This window comes from Apus apus, chromosome 15, assembly GCF_020740795.1.
Source record: "Apus apus isolate bApuApu2 chromosome 15, bApuApu2.pri.cur, whole genome shotgun sequence".
Lineage (NCBI taxonomy): Eukaryota > Metazoa > Chordata > Aves > Apodiformes > Apodidae > Apus > Apus apus.
Window position 1 is genome coordinate 10,136,281 of NC_067296.1, and position 27,114 is coordinate 10,163,394.

The 27,114-nt window shown below is 49.8% G+C and overlaps 1 protein-coding gene across 1 annotated transcript; it reads left to right on the plus strand.

The window, feature by feature from the left end:
- The first annotated feature begins 1,108 nt into the window (after positions 1-1,108).
- Positions 1,109-16,889, plus strand: RBM38 (RNA binding motif protein 38). Its single transcript, XM_051633123.1, has 4 exons — positions 1,109-1,487; positions 2,149-2,272; positions 2,869-2,923; positions 15,441-16,889. The coding sequence occupies exons 1-4, from the start codon at positions 1,320-1,322 to the stop codon at positions 15,733-15,735; spliced, it is 642 nt and encodes a 213-aa protein (XP_051489083.1). The 5' UTR covers positions 1,109-1,319; the 3' UTR covers positions 15,736-16,889.
- Positions 16,890-27,114: the final 10,225 nt, after the last annotated feature.

The window sequence follows — 27,114 nt, forward strand, 5'->3', positions numbered from 1 at the left end:
CCCTCCCACACCTCAGGCTTTAACCCATGTTGTGGGAGGAAGAAAAGCATTGCAAGTGCTCTCTCACTGGAGTGTTCTCCAAGGATGGATTTTGAGGCACTGTTCAGTGCCTCAGCAGGAAAACAAAGCAGAGGGTTACATGAATTGGGTATGGGGCCGTACTATAGTAACTATACCCCCAGTTGAAATCCCAGCTTTCCCACATCAGGGCTGGAGACTGCAGGTCAGATCAAAGAGGGTGGCATTTCACAGCCTCCTTTGTATGAGCTGCCCATCCTAGGAGGGAAGAAAAGGCAAAAGGGGGACAGAGGAGAGGAAGCCCATGGCTGCCCACCAGCAGAAATGGGAACAGTGCATCCCTGTCCCACAGAGGCAGGTTGCACAGATAGATGTCCACTGGTGAAGCAGAATGCTTAGGAACCTGCTTAAGAGAGAGACTTTTGTTCCAGTGTTTAAACCCTTGGCTATTCCTCCTTGTTGACTTGGATCCAGACCATCTCTTCCTTGGCTTCCTAACATGCCTTTGCCACCCAGTGTTCCACAAAGGCTGGCACGCTGCTTGATGGCTTTGTCCCTGTGTCCGAACCTGCCAGGGATTAAACACTTGCAGTTGAGATGATTGTGCAACTGAGAAGAGGGAAGGGAGGGGATGCAAACAACCCTCTTTCGAGGCGGTTTTCTTTGGCGGGCTCCCGCAGGAGCAGCCCCCGCGCCTCCCCCCGCGCCCGCGGGGTTTCCAGCTGCTCCCCGGGAGCCGCCGGGACGTGTAGTCTGGGCCAGGCTCAGACCGAGGGGCTGGCGGCGGGAGCCCCCGGCTCCCCGGGGGTCTGCAGGAGCAAGGGAGGGGGGCAGAGAAGGGCAAGGCTGCCGCGATTCCAGGCAGCTCCGTTTGCGGGGCCGCCAGCAGCGCCCGCGGGGTGGGGGGGGGCGGGCAGTGACCGCCGGGCTGGGCATCCCACGGGAGGGACACGGTGCCGGGCGGGCTCGGCGGTGCCGGGCGGGGACTGGTGCGGGGACCGGTGCGGGGACTACGCGCCCCGAGCGCCCCTGCGCGGGGGGCGGGGCGGGGCGGGGCGGGCGCGGCCCTACAAAGGCGGCGGCGGCGGCGGGGGCCGCTACTCACCGGCACCGGCGGGAGGGCGCGGCGCCGCCCGCGCTCCCGGGACAAAGCGCGGCCATGAGCCGGCTGTAGGGCCCCGGGACCAGCCGCCGCTCCGCTCCCTTCGGCCGCCGCGGGGGCTCGGAGCGGGGGGGTCTCTTCTCTCGCCTCCCGCGCGGCGCGGGGTGGATGCCGGCTGGGGCCGGCCGCGCCCGGCACCATGCACACCGTGCAGAAGGACACCACCTTCACCAAGATCTTCGTCGGGGGGCTGCCCTACCACACCACCGACTCCTCCCTCAGGAAGTACTTCGAGGTCTTCGGGGACATCGAGGAGGCGGTGGTGATCACCGACCGGCAGACCGGCAAATCCCGAGGATACGGCTTTGTAAGTACCGCTCCGTGTCCCCCCGCGCCGCTTCCCCACCGGCCGGGCGCCGCGGTGACGGGCTGCGGGGCTGAAGGGGGAAGGGGTCTGGCAGCGGTGCCCCCGGGCCGGCGGACCCCCGCTGGTGGAGCCCCGGTGCTGCCCGTCCCGTCGCTGCTGTGCCCGGGGGAGCGGGGGAGGCTCGGCCAGGACAAAGGCGAGAGGAACAGCCCCCCGTGCCGGCCGGCGTCCTGCCGTTCCTTTCGGCATCTCCTTCTCCCGGTTCCGCGGTCTTGTTTCTTTGCGGGATGTGCTGCCCACGGTCCCACCATCGCGTATGTTTGTGGAGCGCGGGCCCTCGCCTGCCAGACCCCCTGGGCTGGCTCTGCTGGCCGGAGTTTTGGGACTGGCCTCACCGACTTCTTAAAAAAGCACGGGGGAGGGGGTTGAAAGGCAGGGGAAAACAGCTGGCGCAAGCCCAGCGGGGCAGCTTGGCGAAGGGGAGCCCTCTTTTCTATTAGGTCCCCAGGAGCCCTTCCCATCTTGCTATTCAAAGGAGGCTGCGTGGAGCAGAGTTCAGCTCCCGATTCAAAATAGAACAATAAATAAACTCCACTTAGTGCCTGTTGCTGTAGTGTTTACAAAGTGCTGTTGCTACAAACAAGGCTGTGCTTAATTCCAGGTGACCATGGCAGACAGAGCTGCAGCTGAAAGAGCATGCAAAGACCCAAACCCCATCATTGACGGCAGGAAAGCAAATGTGAACCTGGCATATTTGGGAGCAAAACCAAGGAGTATTCAAACTGGTGAGGCATGAAGGAGATCCTGTCTTAGTCTATTAGAATAACTTGTAAGACAAGGAAACAAATTACCTAAGCTGGATGCATCTGATCTGATGATGTGTCCCTCATAGTTTTGATTGTTGACTGAGGATGTTGAGGTGCAGTTACTTCTCCTCTGTGTTTTCTTACTTGTACCTGTTACACCAGTGTTGTGCACCTAAGCTTATGTAGCTGAGTTAAAGCTGTTTTCTTCCATGGCTAATCTGTTTTCCTGTTATCCTCTCCGTTACATCGGTGTTAACAGTAAGATCCGTTCCCTCATTCTGCCCTTTGGTTTAATGACCACAGTACACAACGTGTAAAATAAGGCCTTATACCCCATTGTCTGTTGAGTAACAGCACTCTCACACTGCTCTTCAATCTGAATTCCCATCTGGTCCTGGTGTGTATCACATATGCTTATTAAAATTAACTTGCTTATAATGATGCTCTGAATTTGCTCACGTGCATGGCAGATAAAATGCATGTGGTCTGAGGTGTAATTGTGCATCTGTATTATCAATCCAATGTTACAATGGATGCCATTCATTAATATTTTTTTTTTCTCAACTATTTTTTAGGTTTTACCATAGGTGTGCAGCAGCTACATCCAGCCTTCATTCAGAGACCCTTTGGGTAAGTGGAAACATTTCTTAACAGTCTGTTTGAAATTGAATTTTTGAATCAACTTCCTCATTATTTAAAATGTGTGGAAAAAAAGCCTTAGTTGTCAAGAGTGGGCAGTTTCAACAGCTGTTGTTAATGTTCAGAGTACTTTATTTCTCGTGAAGATTTCAGAAGTTTTGTGCATTTGTCAGCTTTAATGTAATTCCCAAAGATCCTCCTTTATCCTCAGTAAATCTTAGTTATAATAAACCCAATGCAGTACTTGCTGCTTTGCCAACTTTAAGAATTCACAAGAATTCAAATAAATGGAAAATAGTTTCTCTATTATAATACTCAAGGTGTCAAAGCAATTAAGCAAATTCAGTTCTCATGTTTCTCAGATAAGATCTTCTGCTTCCTCTGTGCAGTTTCCCACGTAATAACACTTAGGATACAGTTTTATCCTAGAAAACAAATTGCATTGGAAGCAAAGTCTGTTACTTAATGAAAGTAACATTAGGTCAAAAATTGATTTTGGACAGATGTTATACAAGGCTTGAATAGTCTGCAAAAGTGGGCTTTTGTCTGCTGTTTTCAATAGCTTATACCATCCCTGCTTGGTTAGAAAAGTCCTCTTTTTATACATCTAATAGGATCTGGCAGCTGCTCGGCAAAAGACAAGTGTGCTTCATGAGAACAATAGCGACTGTCATACTGCCTTCATTTAACTGTTTAATGATTGATGCAGTTCTTTTTTTTTTTACACCATTTCAGAAACTGAATATTGATAGGGTTTTTTATTATTATTTTCTAAGAGCTTTAAGAAAGTAGGTGCATTTTTTTAAAAAAGCTTTTGAGCACTGCTCTGTTGTGGTTTTTGTGTGGTTCTAATATAAATAGGTGGGATTTTGGCCTTTGTCAACAGAAATACTTCATCCCTTCCCTGCTCCCTGCTTGTGTTTTTTGGGTTTTTTCTTTTTTTTTTTCTTTTTTTTTTCTTTTTCTTTTTTTTGGTGCTGTTTTTTTTTTTTTTTAAATGAAAAAAAAATCTGCTAACAACAAACCAGAAACTTTCACTCCTCTGCCCTCATGGCTGCAGTTGCCAGCTGCCTGGGTAACCTCATTCCAATGAGTTTATGGATGTAAGAAACTGTGTTGCCACAATAGTGCACACCCAGTGTACGTATGTTGTGTAGGGTTCAAACATGCCAGTTTTTGTAAGTGGGTACGGCTCTGTTGGAAATACTCAAAGAACATCTGTCATGAAATTAAGAGCCTGTTTTGTTGTTTGTTGTTGGGGTTTTTTTTGGTATTTTGTACTTTTTTTTTAATGTGTGGAAGAGCTGCAGTAGTCTGTGTTGACAAGATGTTGCTTTTTAATAGCTCTCCTTCCATGGGAGCCATAGTTTTCCTAGCCTCCCAAAGTAGGAAGCAGCAGTACCTTTGAGATGGGAACCCCAGAGGCTTTCCAAGTTGGACAGGAGTGCACAAGAGAAGGTGACTATAAAACCAGCTTGTTACTAGTTCTTCCTCATGTGCTTGACAGAAAGAGCAAAATGGTGAAGCACGTTAAACTCCTGGTGTTGGCAGGAGTGCTGGCACACGCCCATTCCTCTCGCAGATAATCTGCTGCTCCTGTGGGTGCTGTTCCTACCCAGCATCTGCAGGTCTGGAAAATGTAGTTTTTGAACAGTTTGCTTTTAGTTTCACACACACAGAGGAGTGTGGGATCAACTGACTACATGTTCCTTGTGATCTAGGCAGTTACTGTTCCAGTTCTTAGGCATTGGTTTCATCACTGAGCCGGCAGGGCTACACTTAGCACATACAGCACTATAAATTATTTATCAGTTGCCAAGAGACAAGAACCAGGAGACTGGAAGATTGGAGGAAGGGGATTATATATCATTATTTGCAAGCATCAATAAACAAGAATTTAGTTGCAGTCAGTCATTCCTGGAACAGAATCACTGAAAATGTGGCTTTGGCAACATGTGGAGCCATTTACCTGAGCACCATGACTGGAGCTGTATTGTGGCTTCTGAGCAAGGCATCAGGTGCTCAGTCAAGCAATGGAGCTTGGCTGCTGGTTCCCCCTTTGTCTTGTCAGTAGACCAACTAAATTAGGAGCCTGCCAGGCTCCACTCAGTGCATTCCCTTGAACCCACAATTTTCTTGGCCCTCTGTGGGATTTCAGGGTGGATGAGGAGTTTATCAGGTTCTGCCTCTCTTTGGAAGCTTCATCAAGTTCCTGTTGTCCATTTACTCTGCACTGTGTGGGGTGGATCCTGACCTTCCCCGGATGAAGCTCAGTGGCTCATCTGTGTTGCCCACACTGTTAAGATGTTGCCCGGTTCTCCCTCAGGCAGCTCCTGCCTCTGTGAAGTGTTTATGTCCAGGGGCTGATGTGTGGTTTCCAAAAGATAATTGTGGGACATGGGGTATGAGGTGTGCAAGCTGAACTTGGCAAGGAAGAAATGAATGAACAACTAATTAACTGCTAGGCACTTCAATAAAAGAAAGCCAGTCATGCTTCAGCTATCAAGCCACAAAATGCAGGTTTTGGTGAAACCTAAAATGAATGGAAACTATGAAAATTACCCAAACATCAGTGAGGATTATTTATAAACTTAAGGCTTCCCTGCCCCAGGCACCCAAATGCAGCTGTAAATATTGCCTGGGGTATGCGGAACAGAAAGAGAAACCATGAAGGGCCTATCTCCTTCCTCCTGCTGTCCTGGCAGGGGAGGCACTAGCACAGCAGACAGCACGGAGTCGGCAGTAAATCCTCTTTGAAAAGTAGTCTCTAGATTGTCATAACCGGAGATCTTACCAGTAACGCGAGGCAGAGGATGTGTCTGTGTCAGGGTGACTCTGCGATCTGGCTTCTGAGTTTAGGGAAGCAGCTTTAGGCCTGGGGGCTTAACCTGGAGCTTACAGACCACACTTTGCTTGGAGGCAGCTGGCAATGCACTGTGTCCCAGCAGCTACTGGCCAGCACAGAGCTGGGCTTATGTGATCAGAGGGGTGGGAAACCCTCTCCATCCAAATGGAGCTGTCTCTTACTGCACCAGTGTCCTTCTTAAGAAATTTTGAGAAATGTATGAAACTTCTTGGATCCTTCTAGGAGCAGCTGTGTAGACTGCTTGACCAGGAGTACATGGTGATGTGGCAGAGCTTCTTGATTTTGCCCTTGGTCCGGTCCTCAGGGACACCTTTGCTTGAGATAGGTTTGGGTTTGTTCAGGGAAGAGGGATTCCCTGGTTCTTCCCTTTGCAGCAGTGCTTGCTGGTTTGTACACAAGCAGTGTATGGCAGATGCATTCCTGTGGCTGTGCCTCAGCAAAGGAGCTATCTGTGTGGGAGATCTACCAGTGACTAAGTGACTGAGCTCTTGGAAACATACAGCTGTCTCTTGCAGCAGGATCCAGCTTTTTCCATAGCTGCATATTTGATGTTGCTGCTTCAGAGACCTGCTGCCCATCCTTGTGTAGCTGCTTATTTTGGTGACCCCCTGACTCTGCCCCACACTTGTTCTCAGGCAGCATTGCAAGGAGTTAAGTAACTTTAAATTTGAAATTTCATGTGTTGATGCTGCCGCAGTTGGGAAGCAAAGAAAGTCCCTCTTTGTGTCAGCCCACCCTCCCTCGCAGCTGTTTATCCTTAAAACTTGTCTATGGGGTTAAAAATAAAAGGAAACAAACTTTCATCTTCTCTGTGGTTATGCTGATGAAGCCACGCGCCCGGCCTCGCTCTGCTCAGCCTGTCAGCTGCCACCCCCCGTGCCCTGCTTCCTACTGCAGCCCGTACCCAGAGCTGGCCCGTGCAGGAGCCCGGGCTGCTCCCCTGGGGATGGCACACCCGGCACCTGTTGCTTGTCGTGTGCCAATAACATGAAAGCTTTTTTGGGGGGGATTTCCTAAGAAACATTCAAATCCATTTTCCAAATGGCTTCAGCTGCTAGTTCTCAGGCACGGGGGCTGCTATTCATACCAAATGCTTGCCAGGCAGAAAGAACTCTTCTTCTTTTTTTTTTCTCCTTTCTTTTTTAAGAGTGGACATGTTTTTATAAGCAGATCAAATGGCTTTGAGTTTTCTTGAGCATCTGCTTCAAGGTGGCAAATGCTGGTATCAGACCCAAGGGCTTAGTATACAATTTGTTTAGTTTTGGTCGCAATTTGCTCCAATTTGCTCTTGTCCTGCATCTAGTATAGGTCAGTAGAACAAGACAAAAGGAGAGCACAGTCTGCTGTACTGACCTTACACTCGGCTACATAAATGGTGTGCCAAGCTCAAGGCAGCATTAGGGACAGTGAAGGGTGCCACGTGCCAGTTCAGTACTGTCAGGGCACAGGCCTGTGTGTGATGGGGAGCCAGGCTGAGCTGGCTCTAGTTTTGTCTTTACAGCACATGTCTCAAGTTGGGCCATCTTCTCTGGGTGATTCCATTGCCTTCGGTGGCTTTGCTTTTCATCCTCGTCAGTGTGAGAGCAGCCACCCGAGCAGCAGAGACCTAAGTCATTTTCCCTTGTTGCAGGGGATGGGGAGTGGCAGATGCAAAATTCTCCTATTCTGCCCAGGCTGGTGCCCCTTAGTCCCAACGCAGCAGCTTGATGCACGTGTCTGAATTTTCAGAGCAGTCTATCTTGTACTTCATCTCGTCTTGCCTCGTGCAGCTGTTGACATGCTGGTCCCTAACTCTGTAGTATTAAACACATACCCAGTAATTCAAATGATAAATGCAGCTCTGACTGGCCTGCCTCTGTGCTCAGGATGCCAGTGAGGGAACTAAACAGTTGTTGTGCTGATAATTTGGTAGCAAGGACACTGGGTCACTTCTAAATATGACTTACACGAAGAACTTGTTCCCCACAGATGGTAGCAAACTACATACCAGAGCTAAATATACTCTATGATCACAAAAGATGAAAAGTTGTGGACCTCAGAGTTAAAACTGAATCTCCTATTTATTGGTCTCTAAATCCAGTAAACAGGATTGTGCTGTCCCCTGCAGTGTCCCTGTTGCCAGCTTTGAGCATTTCAGCTCTCCTGTGCCATAGCTGAGCTACTGCAGGCTCTGCTCTGGCCAGCCTGTGAGGCTGGGAAAGCCATGGAGGGGGGCAAGCTCCCAGCTCCTTCCATGATCCTAGCTTGCAGGAAGCTGTGAAGAGGTGTCTTAGATGCTGTAGATGAGCAAAGGCACAACTGGCATCAGAGATCACTGAAATTCTTGAAATGTTGTTTATTTCTTGGTTGAAAAATTACTTGATTTATCAGTGTCAATTTCCTTTTCTCAAAAATTATTTCATTGCTTCTTCCATAGCTAAAGTCTCAGAATACTCAAACTGTTTCATGCATAGATGTTGATAAAAAAAATGTGTGGATGGTTTTAATAGTCAGTGAAAGAGACAATACGTAAAGAAAGAATGTTTAAAAACTGAATCAGTTGAATGTAGTCAATTTAACATCTATATTATGCCAAAATGTGTCAGGTACTTGAGAAGACTTTAGAGATGTTTCTGCAGCCTTTGGTTTTCATCAAGTTGCAGAAGAAAATTGGAAAGCTTAGTTAAAGGCAGAATTCCTGGGGCTGCCTGGGTTAATCTGTCAGAACCTCTGGTTTTCCTCCTGTGTGGACAGAATGAATCTAGCGTCCTCCTGGGTTCCTCACACTAATGCTCAGTGGTGTGAAGCATTTTCTGTTTCTTCTCTCAGTTCATTTCTGTTTTGGCTGTGCTGATAACTTGGAAGGGGAGGGTTTTTCCTTCTCTGGATAAGCTGACTGCTTGTGGATAAACTTCCATGTGGCTTTTTCCTTGGTGCCAGATGGTTCATGTTTCAGGCAGATGTTATCACCTGCTACCTGAGCGTTTTTCAGCCTGCTTCTCCAAAACTATTTTTGGTCTGGCCAAACATGCCTTTGTTTGGTATTACTATTATTTTTTTTTTCTTTTTCCTTTGGGTGTGGGGAAGCAAGATGCAGAGGATAAAACTGTAAATTGTTGAATCTGGCTAACTTAGGGCAGAACTCAGCATAATCATCTCAAACTCTTGGTTAAGATGAGAAAAAGGATTAGATATTTGGGAGATCTTTGGTCTGCAATCTGTTTTTTGAATTTGATTTCCCCCCCCCACCCCACCACTGGCTATGAGGGAAGGTGTAGATGGCATTTCTTTTAACTTGTTTCTGTGGGTTCCACCTTCCTCCTCTATGGGCCTCAAGTTTGTTGCACCATGAAGTCAAGATGTGCTAACACTGTAAAATGAGGACCTTGCTGATCTGTAATAGGTTCCCAGCTACCCTAGTGCCTTTGGTTCCTCAAATTTTCACTCTTCTGCTAAAATGAAAATAAATCGAAATAATGGGTTGCCCTTGTACTCTTTCAGTTTGCATTTGTGTTCATGGATAAATGGTTTTGGTAGGCTTAGCAATCAGCAGAAGTTATTACGGAGTCCTGTAATACAGTCATTTTCTCTCTTGTACTTATTCCAGCTTGGGACAATTTGTTGTGGCAGGTTGTTTCTTGGTGATTGCCACCCATGTGGGAAGCAGGGAAGCCAGTTGTGTACCTCTTTGCACAGACTAAGTATTCCCAGAGGGCCAGAGGAGGGTAAGTAGAAGACAGACAAATTAGTTACAAGATGAGCAGAAATTGGGTTGCTTGGTTTGTTATTTTGTGTTTGTGTCCTGACAAAGTAAGGATAAATACTGTAGAGCTGCAGAGTTCATCCTTGTGTTCCTTTGAGCTGGGCTGGTGAGGCAGAAGCCATTGACATTTTCAATGCATGTAACAATCAGCTTCAGTAGGGACATTTCAGGATTCAGAAGTTTGTCGTGTCAGTGGTTGAAGCCCAGTCCATGTCAGTGAAATCTGATGGATGGTGGAGTGGTTAGGGAACAGTGAGTGTCTTGATCTGCACTAGATTGTTGGTGGATAAACTCCATGTGATCTCCTCCCTGATCAAGAGTCCTCATTGGCAGGCAGGGACTGACCTGGACGTCTTCCAGGCTGTAGCCCCTTCTCATCATGTCTGGATTTGAGAACGGGGCCTGAATTTCTCATGTCTCTACAGCCTGCCATTGTGGCTGGGGCCTGTATGATACGCAGTGCCGAGCCTGCCGCAGCTCCACGCAGCCCTACTTAAAGTGGCTCCAGGAGGTGAGTGCTTGCTGTCTTGGGAGTGTCCTTCAGGAGTGATGTTCTTGGGGCATGAGTTAGATCAGGATGTGTCTGTGCATCACCAACACTGAGGTGGTGTGTGGCACTGCTAACATGGGTGTAGAGCTCCTGGACTGCTGCTGCTTTTCTTGGTGTCGCTGGGGTGTGATTCCCAGAGCAGCTCCTGCTCAGAGCTCCTGCACTCGTTAATCCACTTGAAAAGACATCTTAAAATCTGTCATCCAGGCTGTGGTTAGAGGTGCTGCTTCACCACGTTGCTGTCATGGCCAGCTGTGGCCACACTCTGCTCGTTCTGCAGTGACACCTGCCAAGTGAAGCCCAGCACCACCTGCCATCGTGTGTTGGGGCAGTGTGGGTGTCTCTGTAGCAGCTAACTGGTCAACTCTAGTGGAAAGGGAGGGCAAATTTCTGGGATCAAATGCCAAAATTTGTGCCTTCACTGGCAGACAGAAAGGACTCTGTTTCTTTTATTCTTCAAGGAATAAAAGGCTGGTCATGGTGGTGGCATTTGTGTGCTGATCTCTTTTAGGCTTCCAACAGGCCTGTGCCCCTCCTTGTTCCCAAGTGTGTGTGTTGCCTTGTTCCTCTTGACAGTGGGTTGCAGTTGTCTTCCACCTCTTCAGAAGCACCAAAACCAGCTCCTGGTGTGGCTGGCAGAGCTCAAGGAGTTCAGGAGCTCCTGCCCTGTCACTCTTGCAGAGCCATGCAGCTTGCAGGAGCTGTTAACAGCTCATGTGTAGGAAGTCCTGCAGGACAGAGGAGAATTAAAGCAGCTAAAGCACATTTTGGGTGTAAACCTGACAGTATCTCTGAGATGAGCTCTGCCAGAGCTGCTGACAAGGGAGAGGGCCTCCTTAGCTTGTTTGTCCTCTCTGCTGCTTGGGAAGTGGTGTGGGAAAGGGCCGTCTGACTTGTCCCTTCATCCTGGCTGCCCTGAGGGCAGCTGCTGCTCACCAGCCACCCCTGCCCTGCAGCTTGTCCCCAGCTGGTACTGTGGGGAGTGGTGGGTGAAGGCAGGTTTTAAAAGGTCTGCTCTTTCAGCAGGCAGCATGTCCTGGGAGCCTCACCTGATGCCTCTGAAGGTCCCCACCCAGGGCTGCCCCACAAACGAACTGTTTTTGTTCTGTCCTGCGCGTTTTGCACAGCAAAAGCGGAAGCCAAGTCTGTGTCTCCTCTGCCAAAGGCTCTGTAACCATCTCTTTTGTTCTGTGTCTTTCAATTTTGGCTGCTGGGGCAGCGTGGCAGCATGCCCACCTAGTTAGGAACAGGGGCTGGCCTGGCGGTCCCGGCTGCCCTCCCGCACCGACGGCCCTCCCGAGTCCCTCCTGCGGCCGCTGCCGGCTCTAGACTTAGGTTTGACCCTGCTTGTTGCATTTTGTGGCCTTTGCCCGCCGTTGATTGCAGTGCCATGAGCATCTGGTACGACTGCTGCTCACGGGATGACTTTGATGTGTGGTGGCAATGGCTGATCACTTGGTTGATGTTTTATAATCACATTGTGTGTATTCTAGATGAAGTTCTCTTCTGGCTGGCAGGGCCTGTTTGTGGGGGAGGGAGGGAAACTGCAGGGAAGAAGGGAAAGGCATCTTAAAACACAGATGTGACTCATTCTTTAGAAATTCAGATTAGAGTTTGAGTTTTAGAACAAACTCTGAAAGAGCTTTTTTAACCCCTTGAAATATCTTCTTCAGAAATAATGGAAGGGGGAAAAACATTTTAAGGCCTTCTGTGATGCTCAATGTAGCCTGTAGAGAACTTCATCATACTGCACTGGTTTTGTTTTGTTTGTAGCTGCAAGTCAGCAGTGACTTTCCTTGGGTTGTGTGTTGTGCCTTGATCAATGAGTTGCCATCTGTCCACCTAATCCAGAAGTCCAAACTGCCTATCATGCTTGAAATTTCCAGCTAACTCACTAAAACCTCACAGACCAAAAGAACATTCCCTTTTACACAGAAGCAGATTCTGGGAGTTGCTGAGTGTGATTTTTTTGTTGCTGTTTTGTTTTTTTTTCTAGTGCAGTAAACTATGGTGTGTGATGTGTACTTGTGTATATATCGGGCTGGGATGCTTTTCTGGAAACAATATAGGAATACTTCTTGTCTTCTTAGCTAATGGTGCTTTTTATTCAAAGTGACATTGAAGAGCTGGAATTTTTCCTTGCTGAGAAAAAAAAATAGTGCAGGCTGTGGTGGATTTTCCGTCTCTGGAGCACGTCGTGGGAGCCGAAATGGAGGAGCAGTGTACGTGAAGGCCAAGCTGACATGTGGAGCTTCTTGGGGACAAGTTGGGGTTGTGTGCTTGCCCTGGCACCCTGCACGTGGCTGTGTCCCTGGCATGGGGTGTGCTGGCTCCGAGGAGCAGTTGGGTGGCAGCAAGGGACATTGGGAGATGACCTGCTCAAACAGGATGGTGCTCCGGCTGGATTGCTTGGGGCTCTTGGGCCATTGTTCTGGTCATTTTGCAGTCACAGGATGAATGTCTGTGGGCAGGCAAAGGGCAGGCCCCTCCTCTGCTCCTGCTGGTGGGTGTTTTTTAGTGAGTCCGGAGCGTGAGGATTGTGCATTTGGGGTTTTTTGTTGTTGATGTGTTTGTGGGGTGATTTTAACTTTTATCAAGCCCTGGAGTAGCAGGAAGCCCAGTAGTGGGATGCATGCTGGGAGATGTAACAGGCAGCCAGAGCATCCGTCACCAATTTGGGATGTGAGCTGTTGTCCAAATTGCTGATTGACAGGGGGGCAGAGCAAGAGGTGTGTGTGGGGTCTGCTCATCTTACCTGGGTCAGTCCTTGGGGGTGCCTCTGCAGAGCCTTTCCCCTGACCCTGGAAGGCCAAGAGAGCAGCATCGCACACTTGTATTATTTAAAGCAAAGTGAAATAAGCCCCCAGTGACCAAGTGTGAGGAACCTCTGGCCTGGGCCCAGCTCCTCAGCAGAGGTGGCTGCTGCTGATGGCTGATGTGAGTGTGTGACATTAAGAGCTCCTGGTCTGAGCTTGTGTAGAAGCTCTAGCTCTGATCCAGCTGTGACAGCCTCAGCTGAGATCAGAGCTAAACCAAAAGTTTTTACTGTGAATTTCTGCAGCCTCATCTCATTCTTAGTCACAGGGTGATGATATTGGGTACAGTGAGCTCATGGATTGCAGAGCTGTGTCCCTCTCCCGGCACTACGCTGTGGATAGCTCGGGCCTCTGGCAGTGGTCTTGCACTTAATCAGCTAAAGGTTGAGGTGCTGCTCTTCACCATCCCTCCTCATGCTCCCTGATGCTTCTTCTCTGGGAGTGGCCTTGTTATATCTGAGGACTTTGATTTCAGAGGCAGTGTTGCTGAGTCAGGAGGACAGCAGTCATTCTCTCATCATGCAGCAGGGTTGGAACTAGGTCCTTGCAACCCAAACCATTCTGTGAATCTATGGTCATGCAAATTGCCTCAAGGAAAAACAAAGTGTGTATGTGAGTGGGACAATGAGAGAAAACTCAGCTCAGATGAGCATTTGTTTGCAAGAAGCCTTTCTCCTGTCTGAAGAGCAGGTTAAACTATCCACTGGCGGTCATAAAGCAAATGGGAACAGCCCTGTAACTGCTGGATAGATTGAGATCAGCCCCAGGTGGACCCCAGTATGTTTTAGGTGGTGGCTGAGACCTAGAACAGGTGCTCAGGTGAGTTCAGCCAGTGACCCATCCAGCAGAAGTGTCCAGTCCCTGGCTGCGAGTCCCTGTGAGACACCAGAGCACTGGGTCTTGCTGCTGGGCAGTGTGGTGGGTCTGCTGGGGTTTCCAGCCTGGCGCTCAAATGGGTGAGTGGGCAAGATACCCTCTTGGCTATAAAGAGCAGTTTAGGCACATACAAGCCTGTGTCCTGTGGAAAGCCTGTGGGAGGCTTTTGAAAACGGTCGTGTTTGAAAGTATGTGTCACACACATCCACACACAAAGCCCACTAATGTTTGAATTTGTGTAAGCTCTTTGCAGAGTTTTACCTCGAGTTTTTTTGTTTGCCAAAATGAGATGGGTTAGGGAGCAGAGTGGAATGAGCCCTTTGGATGATGGCTTTCAGTTTGGGCTATTGCTTTACGTGGTTCAGCAAGCTGCCAGCCACAGGGACCTCTCCCACAGCTTCCATGTTTTTGTGCCTGTGGCTCTGATCTTTCAGTAACCACATGCTGTTTGCTGGTGCCAGGCTGCAACCCCCTGTTTCTTAAACAAGTCCCAAATCTTCAAGCCAGCAGACAGTGGGGCTCTCTGCTGCTGAGGGCTGGGCAGGCAGATACTGTTTGCACTCTGCAGTTGAGGTGCAATTGCCAATTTTTCTCTGGCTTGTGGTTTGTGTGGATGGACCTAAACCTTCAGGTTTGCACAGTTTCTGCTCTTGTTTGAGGCCTGACTTGTGGGACCTCTGGAAAATTTAGCCCTTTCATTTTCCTGCTTTTTTCTTTCCTCCTCATTAGCAGTTTCTAGCAAATCAGTGGACAATCCTGTATTAATCATCTCCAGAATCTTTCAGTCTATAGACTTTTAATTGACTGTGGTGGTGTAAAATCCCTCTCAGAAGCACGGCTACCTCAGGGCAGAGGCTGACCAGCTGGTCAATGCTTTGGGACCTGCCTGGAAAGGGCAGAGGAAAGGCTGGGGTCTGGGTGGCTGCAGAGCCTGGATGTAAGAGCTGGTGGGCATGGGAACATCACTGCTGGGCCAGGGACTGCTGGCATTGTCACTGCTCAGGAGTGTTGCTCAGGGGAAGAAAAACAGAGTTAGTATCTTGTGTTTTACAACAAACACCCTGTAGCATTGCCCCAAACATTCAGTGTTATGGAAACATCGTCTTCAAATGTGTAGGAACTGGTAACAGCTGGCAACCTGGAAGGCCCTCTGCTGTGCCTGGGGACAGTGGTTGTTCCTGCTGGGATGTTGCCTGTGTGGGATGAGCAGAGTGCTGGGAGGTGTCCTGCAGGGGCTGTAGGTCCTCAGGAGCCTCCATCTGGGTTTGGGCAGTGCAGGGTATGGAAGGCTGCCAGCGCAGGCAGGGACAGGCGGGAGGGACAGTGAGCCAGACAGGCAGGGGCTGCGTCGCAGCCATTCAGGGAGGGTATTTTGGGAGCCCAGCAGCCTGGATAGTTGGAGATAAAAGAGATGGAGACCAGGGTGTGTGTCTGTTCTTGCAGTCCATGCTTCGCATTGCACTACTTCCACCTTGGAGTCTAGGAGTGTTTTGCTTTTCATTCCCTCCCCCTCCGAGCAGCACCCCGGACTGGAGGGCAGCACTGCCGGGCAGCACTGTTTGTGGCTGATGCACATGACTTTTTGGGGGGGCAGGAGGGGCAGGTGGAGGCTGCAGGGACCCCAGCCCCTCGCTGACTCTCTCGCTTTGCCTCCACAGACTGGCACCTCACTATGTTTACCCCCAAGCTATCATCCAGCCCAGCGTGGTGATCCCCACCCCCGTGCAGTCCATCACGTCTCCCTACATCGACTACACCGCCGCCAGCCAAGCTTATTCCCAGTACACCACAGCTGCCTACGACCAGTACCCCTATGCTGCCTCCCCCGCTGCCGGGTTCGTGGGGTACGGCTACACGGGGGCCGTGCAGCCCCCCCTGACCGCCAGCACCCCCGCAGCCCCCGCCTTCGTGCAGTACCAGCCCCAGCAGCTGCAGCCGGACCGCATGCAGTGAGGGCCCTGCCCGCGGCCTCGCACCTGGGACAATCTTTTGCAATGGAAGGATACGACTAGGACTACAAAAACCATCAACAACAACAACAAAACCCAATTAAAAAAAACAACCAAAAAAAAAGAGGAAAAAAATAATAAATCAGCCCTCCCCTTAGTCCCCTCGATGTAGGTGCATATCAATACCTAAGCTATTTATAGTGTTAAGGGCGAACCCTTGCAGTCCGACTGTGCTCTTGAAAATGGACTTCTGGTAAGTTGTTGGGTTGTTTGGTTTTGGTTGTTTTGTTTTTTTTTTCAATCTGGACAGAGATTGTCTTGAAGATGTTATAGAAGTCACTGAAATGTTTCCCAGGAAAAGTACAGATTCTTGCACACATTGCAGTCTGCTTCCATCACCTGTGCTCATCCTTACCTACCCCATCAGCCCTCCCCTCCTCATCAAACCTGCAATCCTCTTAATTACTGTTGAGGTACAGAGGTACTCGGAGAACATGGAAAAAAGCAATCTTATTTTTTGGTTGTACAAAAACTTTGTAATACTCAGAGATGCCTTACAGAAAAAAAAAGAAAAAGAAAAAGAAACTATTTTTTAATATTTATTGCGATTTTATTCGCATGAGCTGTGAATTGCAGACAGAAGAATAGTAGTAAGTATCTGCCTTGTTTAATTCTCATTTTACTAAATTATTGTATGTAGGTAAAAGTTCTTAAGTAATTGCTGAATCACTTCAACATGCAAAAGGGAATATTGGCTTGAAGGAGAGCAGAATATTCCTTTAGTCAACGCACTGTACTATTTTCTTATTGTAATTGTTACTCTGTTAAGATTATCTCAAATTTAGGTATATTTTTAAATGCAAAAAACCAACCAAGAATACTGAACATTTTGTCTACTTTGGTAGATCTTTTGTTACAATGCTGCAACCTATGGAGACATTTACAGTATTTATGTAAAAGAGATTTGGGGCTGTTGGCCAGCAAAGCTTAGGAGAGAATCATGAGTGGAGCAGAAGTGTTATGTCACTGAACAAATGGGTAAATGTAACCTTTTTATGCCTATAAATCCAACAGCCAAATAAAGGAAGAGAACAGACAATGTAAGTTAAGTGCATTTCTACAAAGAACAGCAATAAACTATTTTAACTTTTAAAATTATTGAATACTGTATGGTACCATGTTTGCTTGGCTGGAGTCTGCTAGGGTGGACTTGCAAACTCACTTGGTCTGGCTGCACTGGGCCTTGGCCTGCGAGCAGAGGGAGGGCAGGGAGCAGGGGTCCTGTGGGGCAGCAGGGTCTGACCAGAGCCCTTGGCCCCCTGCCCCAGCGGGCAGGGCTTGGGCACAGCTGCCCTCCCAGTGTGTCCCATGTGCTGCTGATCCTTCTGGGTGTCCCAAGGCACCTGTAACTCTTGGGACCTCAGGGTTTCTTGGCTCCTGGAGCATTGCTGTCTCCAGTGCTTGTGTCCTGCACACACCCAGGCTGTGGGGAGCAGAGGGTGCAATGTGCTGCCATCCTTGTGCAGCTCCAGTGGAAACTGGGACAGCTGAGAGCTGATCTTGCTCCAGAATCCTCAGGATGTTATTCTTTTTGTTATTTGCTTAGAATTAAGGGGGTTTTTTTCCCTAAACTGAGCCCATCCAAAAGTGAGCAGTCTACAGAATCTCTGCTCTGGCAGAGCATGGGCAGGCTGTGGGCAGTGGTGAGGCTGTGGAAGGATGCTTGAACCCCTGAGCCTCTTTTTGCATTGCTCAGTCACATTGGACTTACCCTCACCAACTTGCTTTAGACATAAGTTTCTCAGATTTTGACCATTGCAAACTGTGAGTATCAGCTATTAAAAATAAAATTATTCTACTGGAATATACTACTTATCTAGTTCATCTCTCTAAAGTTTATGGCAGAACTGGTGCCAGGAAGTCCCTGTATCTTTGCTACCAGTGTGTATTGCTGTGCAGAGGGTGATGATACCTAAAGCCTTCCTGGGGGAAGATGCCATAGGGTGAAAGCAGAAGCAGTTCAGCACTGTGGTTGATCAACTGCCCTGGTGAGTTTAAAGGCACAAAATTGACATGTCTAACGTCATCAGTAGGCCTCAGAGTAAACAGCCCATCTCAATGAATGGAAACAGCTCATTCCTCCCTTGCTCACATTGCGTGAGAATGCAGGTCCTGGTGGGCCTCTTCATCCTGCCCAGGGTTTGCTTGCAACCATTGTGGGTGACATTTATTTCCTTTTTAAGTAATTAGTTTCTGGAGATGGCTGTGGGGCTGCCAAAGAACTAAGAGCTGAGCACCACATCTAGCACAGCACTGGCAGGGAGTGCAGCCTGGCCTGAGAGCCCTGCCTTTGAAGTACTATCGGGGCTGGAGATTATGCAGCAATTCTTTCTCCCTGTCATGAGTCTTTCTGAGGAGGAGGAGGGAGAGGAGAATTTCAGAGGTGGGTGAGGGTGCCAGGAGCTGTGTTGCCATGCCTGTCCTCAGGCAGCATTCCCACCTGGCTACAGCGCTGTTAAACCTTGGCTTCTTCACTTGTCTCCCAGGTCCATAGAAGACTGAGGTCTACAGACATAAAATACCTGGTGCATTTAAAAGTGAAAAGTGATGATTGTTCCATGTAGCTGGCTCTAGTTTCCTGAAAGGTGGAAAAAGCTGCCAGGAAATGAGGGCACAGTCAGTGCTCAGTGTCATGCCTCCTTTGCCCAGCTTCCAGCCCACTGCCATTCCTGGATCCTGCTCAGTTCTTCTCCAGGCTCATGTTGAGAAACAACCACCTCAAAACAACAGCTCAGCCTGTCACCTTCCTAGTTGCAAAAACCCAATTGTGAAATTGTGGCTGGGCAGGGTCATAATGAAATCTGCTGTTCAGCTTCCTGGTTGGAAGTGGAGTCATGATGGCAAGTGGTGAGGGAAGCCTGCCCCCCCCAAAAAAAGGACCCCAAGAGCTTACTTGGCCTGGTTAGGCTGAGAAAGTGAGAAGAGCCCAATGGGTCACTGTGTTAGAGGAACAAGAGTTAAACGTAGTGAGGGAGTGGAGGAGTATGGCTCAGAGGTGGTGACTGCAGGGTTCCTGACTGGTCAGGGAAGCACAGAGCAAGTGAATAAATCACCTTGAAATTGTTTAAAAGAAAATAGAATATATTTATCTATCTATCAATTTATTATTTTTATTCCTGGCTGGAGCATCCTCTTTCACCTGCACGCTGTGCCTGATGTTGTCCCAGCAGAAGTGAGCTGGCCCTGGGCAGCTCAGCTCTTCTCCAGGCACACTGGAGCCTGGGATGGGCACGTGTCAGGGAGCTGTGGTGCTGTTATAAGACCTTTGGTGTGGGAATGTGCAGCCACAGGGACACAGGGAGGAGTGGCAAGAGCTAGATGGCTCTGACAGGGCAGCCCTGGCAGTGCCGTCTGTGTGGCACAGGTTCTGGGGGTGGGAGCAGCCATGGGGTCTGGACTGTGTCCTGGGCATGTCCCTATGGCCCTGCTGGTGGCTGACCCAGTCAATGCCACCTCACTGCAGCTGTGCCCACATTCCCAGTCATTTGCATGACAAATTAATTTTTTTTTCATAGGAAACCATCACACTGAGGCTGTGGGGGTGAGCTTTGTGTTGTGTGAACTTTGTGTTGTGTGAGCTGGAGCACAGGGTAGCCCCTCTGCTGGCACGAGGAAGCAAGCATCAGTACCAGTGCTGGGGTTCTGGGACTCGCAGGAAGGGGATGGCAGGGGTGAGATTTCTGCCCTTTCCAGGCACTGCCTCACCCTGAGGTGTCCCCCTGTCAGGGAGGCATGGCCGAGGGCTCTGCTGCCAGCAGCCACCCAAAGCTGCTCCAGATAAGGGGCAGGGGGGCACTGAGGCCCCATCTCTGCAGGGCTCACCACTGCTGTCCCACGTTATCTGGCTGAGACACTTGGGGAGCCCTGCGGGTACCCAGCAAGGTCCAGGGCTTTGCAGTGGCACCCCCAGGCAGCAGCTGTCCCCAGGAGAGAGAGCTGGGGGCACTGCCAGCCCCTGCAGCCCAGCTCCTGCACCCCGCGAGCCCCCAGCACTTTATGGCTGAGAGGGTAAGGCTGAGTGCAGGATGTTTTTGCATAGTAACTGGGCTGCTGTTGGCACTTGCCCTTTAAAATAAAGTTCACAGCAAAATGTTTTTACTCCCCTCACATACAGGGAATGCTAACAGCATCCTTTTTTCCCCCCCTCTCTTCTGGCTGAAATTTTTTTTCCCCTCCTTTGTGCCTCGCGGAATCCTGCCAGCAAAGAGATTCCCTTGTTCACAGGGAAAAAAAGAAAGGGGGGGTGAAAAAAAAAAAAAGAAAAAAAAGAAAAACTTAAGCCTGGGATTAAAAACCATCACTAAAATAGTTTGAATAACAAAGTCAACTGACTCGCTGGGAGCCCAGTCAATGCCTGTCACGTATCGCCCTTCGGCCGGGGACACGATCATGTGTTTCACTAGATAGTTCCTGGAAAAGCTTCTGCTCAGCCCGATAGACCTGCTGCTGATAGGGCTGTGCCCACTATCCCAGAGGGCTGCAGAAAACTTCCTGAACTTATGGTGGGGGATGTGGAAATAAATAAATCTCCCTTGGGTACCAGAGACATCACATCGTCTTGTGGCCTGAATAGCAACCGGCTGTAACTGGTGCTCAGGCTCCTCTGGCCCCAGTGGTCCCAGCACTGGCAGCCTGGCCCAGCTGCTCTCGCTCTGCCCCCCTGCCCTTATGCCTTTAGCAATGGTATTTGATTGGTTTTGTGATTTATTTTTCTCTCCAGTACTTTTTTTGCATAATTTTAGCTACATAGACAATCAAAAAGGGGACTTTGCAAAAGATAAAAGCAGAGGGGTTATAAATCCCCGTAGGCAGAGCCACCTGGCATGGCACCACACAACCAGGAGTGTGTTATTGGAGGGTTATGTACTTAAAACGAAAGACAAACAACTGCAGGTTTATCATTTTGCTGACACCAGCAGCACAAACCTGGAACCACAGTGGTGTGATGAGGCACAGTGAGAGGAACGATGGCTCAGATAAGGCCACGCTGTGTGGGAGGGCAGTTAAAGGCTCAGATTTATTCATTGTGTGTCTGTGCCTGGGAGCCTGATAGTGATGCTGGAGAGGCTGGAGATGGAAAGATCAGAGATAGAGAAGTTAGAGGCTGTTGTTCTGAAAAAAAAAAAGCGCTGCAATATTTTAAGGGTGAAACTGGACAGTAAAGGCACAGGGCATGCATTCCCTGGTGAGCCAGGCTGTGCCCGGCCTCAGCTGCCAAGCCTGGGGTCAGGGCAGTGCCCTCTTGGCATGGGGGCTTTGCCCTCAGAGGGGCTCAGGGCTCACATGCATTCCTCTAGAGATCCCTACATATATGTGCATGAGTATATTTAGTTGAGAGTGTTTGCATTTAAACTAATAATTACAGAAAGATGTGTTTAAACTCAGTTTATATATAAAAATACATACGCATATACACAAAGTAAGAACTTCCTTCTCTCCATGGGCACACTTGAGCCACAGCCTCTGCAGCAACCCCTGGGCTTGCTGCCCTCACGTGCCAGGAGCTGCACATCTCCTGGAGATGTGATGGTGTCCTTTATCCAGGTTATGCCCCATTTTATGCCTCCCACCCTGTGCTGGGGGAGCTGCCTGCCCAGTGTCAGGCAGCAGTGGGGGTGCTGCACCACCCCTGCTCACCCCAGCCCCCTAACTAGTGCTGTACAGCAGCAAGGAGAGACAAGCAGAATTAAAAATTGTTCCGGGACACCACTAGTATTATTGGCCTCTTATTAAAGGATGTCTTGCATCTTCTTTCAAGGGCCACCATACCCATCTTTAAGCAGAAATGAGATGAAGAGGCATAAGATGAAATAATCTACAGGCCACACATGACAGAGGAGCTCAGCTCCCACTTTGGGAAGCAGCTTGGGCAGCCTGATCATAAAGTCCTATTGAACAGATGAGCATTGAAGTCCCAGGAGCTGATTTTTAAAAGCATTTACCCATGTAAAGCTGGAGGTGATGGCCCATTATCAGCCATGAACTTGTCTTGGTTTGAAAATAGCACTAAGCATCTTATTACGTGTTCAACACTCAAAAGATCTTTTAAAATCAGACTAAGCACACTTGAGTGGTTCCCATTTAATCTCTACCTCTAGATAAGCACCAGTAGGTCAGTGTGCACACGGAGACACCCAGAGCCCTTCTCTTTCTCCTGCAGTCAGCTGGTTGTGTTTACAGGAGCTGCTTACACACTGGCACATTAAGCAAAGCTTGAGCTTTGCAAAGTGAAACTGAAATTAAATAAATAAAAGGTAGCATTAGTTTTTTGTGAGCTGGCTTTAAATTTAGGTTTTAGACATAAACATAGTAGAATGAGTCCTCAGGGGAAGAAAACCCTCCAAAAACCACATCCGAACCTGTTTCAACAGTGTGAGCTAATCTTTATTTCATGCTACTTGAGTAAGGTAAACTAATTTGGTTTCCTGTTTCCAATGAATTTTATAAGTATAAAAATATTTATACTCAATTTGTATGTTTATATAACATATAAATCTGATTAGAAACATGTACGTATGAACAAACATATTTTCTAGTGATACCTGTCTGTATTGTGTGTGTGTGTAAGAACACATGAGCACATATAAATGCCTTATTTCAACTGATTATTTTAACTTTGAGTTCACAAATACTGACTGCTGAAGATGCCAGATGACTTTTAGGTTAGAAGTTAATTTAAGATGAAGAGCGTAACATAGCAACATCACCAATTTAACGGAGGCAGGACTTGCTCAGACATTTCAGGCCAGGAGATCCACGGAGCACACTGGGAGCAGCTCTCACCTGCCCAGCACCTGCCCACCCAGTGCTGGGCGCTTTCCCTTTCCAGGTTCCCTGCTTGCTGATCCCAGCCCAGAGCAACCCAAGGGCTGACTGAGGCTTTGCAGGAGCCCCACCACTTACTGCTGGACTGCAGAATAAATCTGGGACCACGTTGCCAATGTACTCAGGGTTGGAAATGCCGTCTCTGTCCCAGCGAGATGCAGCCATCGCAGGCGCGGATGCAACTGGTGGGCAGGGTTTGCTGTGAGGTTTGTTTGCAACCCTAGAGCTGTTCCCCAGCATTGCTGGGCTGAGCTGAGCTGGTCTGTGTCAAAACCATATCCTAGGCTGTCCTCATATTGCAGCAGGCTGGAAAAAATAGCAAAAAAAAAAAATAAAAATCACATGCTGAAGTGAGAGCCATGGCTGGGAGATGGGCACGTGGCCCGAGCTCATCCTTGGCTCCTGCTGGAGGGAGCCCTGGCCTGAGCAGTGTCCACTGGCATTCCCCATCCTCTTGCCCACTGCTGCCATATGTGCTCAGGCACTTTGCTTGTGGGTGTCTGTCTGTCTTTCTGCATTCCCATATGCTCTCCTCAATCAGCCAGCCACAAGCCTTCTTCAGCCTCAGTCTGCTCAGTCCAGCATATAGATATTTTGGGCATCAGCAATCTGGACGAAAGCGCCAGTCCTGCCAACAGCTCTGCACAGGCTTGAATGGAAAAAGAAATAAAAATATCCCATCAAGTCGGGTAAATGCTGCCAGGCTGCCCTGGCTGGGCACTGCCAGCTGCCTGCCCCATCCCCTCTCCCTGCAGACAGGGGAGCAGCCCCAGCCCCAGAGCTGCTCTGCAGCTGCCCAACCGAGACAGAGCCAGCAGAAAAAATTGAGTCCAAATGTTTATACCACTGGTACCGTTTGAGTCATGTGCCTAGTAAAGCTGAAGAGCACACAAATATTTTCTTCTGGCTGCCATCTACACTGCCAGAAATGGTGGCTGTGCAGAGCAACCCCGTGCGGCGTGGCAGGGGCTGGAGGGGCTGAGACCTGCTTGGCCAGACAGACGGGTGGATGGACGCGCACAGGAGCTGTGTCCAGGCTCAGGGAGTGACCCAAGAGCTCTGTGCACAGGCTGTGGGTTTGGGGGCAGGTGTGGGGGTGCCTGTGGAGTGAGGCACTGCCAGGCTGAGGGCACAGTGAGGACCCTGGATTTCCCCTCTCCCCCTTTTGACCACAAGCACACACACAAACACACAGTTTCCTCTTCCCAACCCTGTCAGACCTGGTGGACTCCAGCCCATGCGGTCAGCACAGCCCTGGCTTCTGTTGGGATCTGCAACGTGGCCTGGTTGCTACAGGTTTTTGTGCCGAGATGCTTAAAACAAAACCCAACCCCAACCCAACCAAGCACAGCCTGACCCTGCTGCCCCAGAGTGTCAGAGCGCGACGGTTGCAACAGGCTTACTCATTTCTCCAGTGAGTAAGACTGAAAGAGGAGCCCCGTGGGTGCAGGGCCGGGTGTGGGGCCAGCAGCCGATAAGGAGCAGCTCCCTAATCTCCAGCCCCAGCAGCCCAGAGGACAAGGGTGATAACCCACACAAACCCTGGGCTCACTGGGGGGTGGAGTGGAGGGGGGGGGGGTTGGTGATGGTTGTTTAAGTGTTTGCAGAGTTGCTTTCACCTCTTTGTGGGGGGGCACTTGTCTGCGGTGTCCCACATCCCAGCACCATCTCGCCCTTCCCCAGAAGCCCCAGGGATCCAGTGGGATCTGTTGGATGTGGCAAGCATGGGGCATACACAGGGGCACACACCTGGGCACGTTCATCTCGCGTTGCATCCCATGCTCTGTGTTCCTTGGGGCATAACCATGAGGAGAGGTAGCTCCAGCAAGCACCATCTTTCATCTGATAAATCACCCTGTTTAGAACAATTCAAAGTTTAGAAACTGGAGGTAGGGAAGGTCCCAGCTAAGATCATCCTCAGCCACCCTGTGGCCTGGGTGATGCCAGGAGCACAGCGAAGTCTGGAGCTCCCCTGATTCAGACCTGGGCTGGGATTTTGGCTGCTTTTATCTGTCACCTTGGAGAGCTGCCAGAGGGGCTGGCTGGGTCAGGCCCGTGCCCATTGCTCATGGCTGAGCCGGCAGCACCCACAGCTGCTGCACCAGCCCCAGCTCACAGGGGTAACTCAGTCACCCCTCACCACCCCACCCTGTGCCCAACCACACATGCTAAGCTCTGCTCCAAAGCACATTTTTGTCAGAGGGCAGCAAGATTAAAAAAATCTTAAAATAGCTCAGCATGACATTCACCAGAGTCTGTGCCACTGCTCTTCCCACATGCTGCCATCTCCTGTCTTCCTGCCCTGTTTTCGGCCATCAGCGTCCCCAGGGGAAAGCTCAGTGGCTAAAGAAGCAAAGCAGGACCTGCGCAGAGCTGCTCCTGTCCCTAATCATTGTGCTCTCCTGTCCCCAGGCATTGTGCTCCTTGGGTGGTGACAGCCCGGAACTTGACATGGCAGTGCCAGTGCTGCGGAGCAAGACTGCCTCTGCTTTCGGGGCGCCCCTGCTCCCGCAGCAGGGCCCCCATCCCTGGCTTGCTGCAGGGAGCAGCCATCTCTCCTTTGGCTCAGCAGAAATGCTGCTTGGCCAAGTCTCCAGCAAGGGAACAAAAGTGGAGAGCCCCAGCAACAGGCCAGGGAGCTGGGGGAGGGTGCAGCTCCCTGCACAGCTCCTCTCCAGTGCTGCAAACCAACAGGCAGAGCCCAACATCCCCCTGGCTGCCTTGGCTGCTCCCTGTGACCAGTGATGCCCGGGCTGTGCTGCCCTGCTGTGCCAGGGCACACGGGCAACTCTCTGAGGCTGGGTGCCATGGGGAAGACTGCAGGAGCTGATGCCAGCATCCTCTCCTGGAAAGGCCAGCTCCTTGCCCATTTCCATCTTCAGCTCTCTCATTGCAGAGTCATCCCATTTCTTTAACCCCTCCATCGCCAGCTGTCTCTGCTGTTCCTGGCTTTGGTCCCTGGGATCTCAGCAGTGCTGCCAAGTGAGTGTCAGAAAAGGCTTTAGCCTTTCACAGATTTTAAGCACATAGTCCAGCTCTCCCTGATTTTGTGTTTAGTTTTGTGCAGCTATTAGCATGTCGTATTTAAAGGCACAGTTTCAATTCATATCTAGCTTGATTTTTTTTTTTTTTAAGTGTAAAACAAGATTAAAAATAGTCTTCAGGGAAAGCAAACATTGTGATGCCCACACAGATTTTTTCTAACAATTTCAAAAATGCCCATGAGAGCAACTGCTTTTAAGCAGTAGAGACTTTGCAGTACAGACATGGCATTAAGGAAATGAAGCATGTCCCAGTGTCACCTTCAGTCTTGGCCAGTTACAGTTCAGCTCTGAGAACAGGCAGTTGTGGCACACAACACTTATTCTTTTATTCAGGAGACTAATTCTTTTATTCATGATATGACTAGTGAAAGCAGCTGAGCTCACTCCAGTTAGCTCGTCTGCGGCAGCTGCCACATACAATGGCCAAGTGCCTCTGGTTCCCCTGGATGCCAGAGCAGAGAGCTGAGTGCCACCTCAGAGCCAGCACAGGGCAATGACTGCTCTACAGCCCCTTTTTAAAAGCTGATTTATCCCTCTTGTAAACAGCCCTCTGCACGCCAGAGCTCTGCTGCCTGCCTGCCTTCCACACAGGGTGAGGGCACAGGGATGCTGGGGCCAGGGGAGAACTTCACTGAGGGGAAAAACCACCCTGGAGAGGTGCGATCTGTCTGGAAAACAGGTTTTTGCTGTGGTTCCCAGCGGAGAGTGAGCAGGCAGCGCTGCTCCAGGTGCACGTGGCATATGGCACAGGTTCAGCCATTTTCCCCAGGGGAACAGAGTCCCTCAGCCTGCGTGGGAAAGGCTCCATTTTGTCCCCTCGATGCTATGTAAATACTGAGGGGTGTTCTCAGCAGCCGTGACGTGCACAGCTGCTCATGCAAAGCCGCGGCCGGAGAGCCCAGCACGCCCGGCACAGGAAGGTCGCCGCCGTGCACGGGTGGCTTTACTGCATGAGCCTTGCTGCCACCTTGAACTTTTGGCCTGCAAGTGCTTTGTACAGCCAAAATACCCACTCCTGCTCCCCTCCTCACCCCAAGCCTGGGCTGAGCCTCAGCATGCCCTGGTCCCCAGGTAGGCAGCAGGGAAGCATCTCTGCCATCTCCCAGGGACAGTCCTTGCAGCATGTCTGTCCCTTGCACGGTCACTGAGATAAGGCTGGAGGATGATTAGTTCATGCTGTCATTGAGTCAAAGTAAAGCCCTACTCTTCCAATACAGTTTTTCTCTTAATTGTTCAATTTCCATGTGCCTGTGTACGCCCAGCCGCCCAGCTCTTGCCAGGAAAGCCAAGTGCTGATCATTGTCAGATGGTTCATACAGAGGTTGCTGTTCTGTTTTGTTTTTATAAGGATCCAAGATGATAGGAGGAGGGAAAGAACTTTTATCCTCTGCTTAAAATAATTCAAGAGCTTTCCACTGTCTGCGCCAGGCTCAAGCAGACATTTGCATAACAAA

What these genes read in the sequence shown, in the direction of transcription:
- RBM38 (XM_051633123.1), top strand. Translation starts at nt 1,320, where the DNA reads ATGCACACCGTGCAGAAGGACACCACCTTCACCAAGATCTTCGTCGGG. An exon ending in AATCCCGAGGATACGGCTTT is followed by an intron (nt 1,488 to 2,148) that starts GTAAGTACCGCT and finishes GCTTAATTCCAG; the next exon opens with GTGACCATGGCAGACAGAGC. An exon ending in ACCAAGGAGTATTCAAACTG is followed by an intron (nt 2,273 to 2,868) that starts GTGAGGCATGAA and finishes ACTATTTTTTAG; the next exon opens with GTTTTACCATAGGTGTGCAG.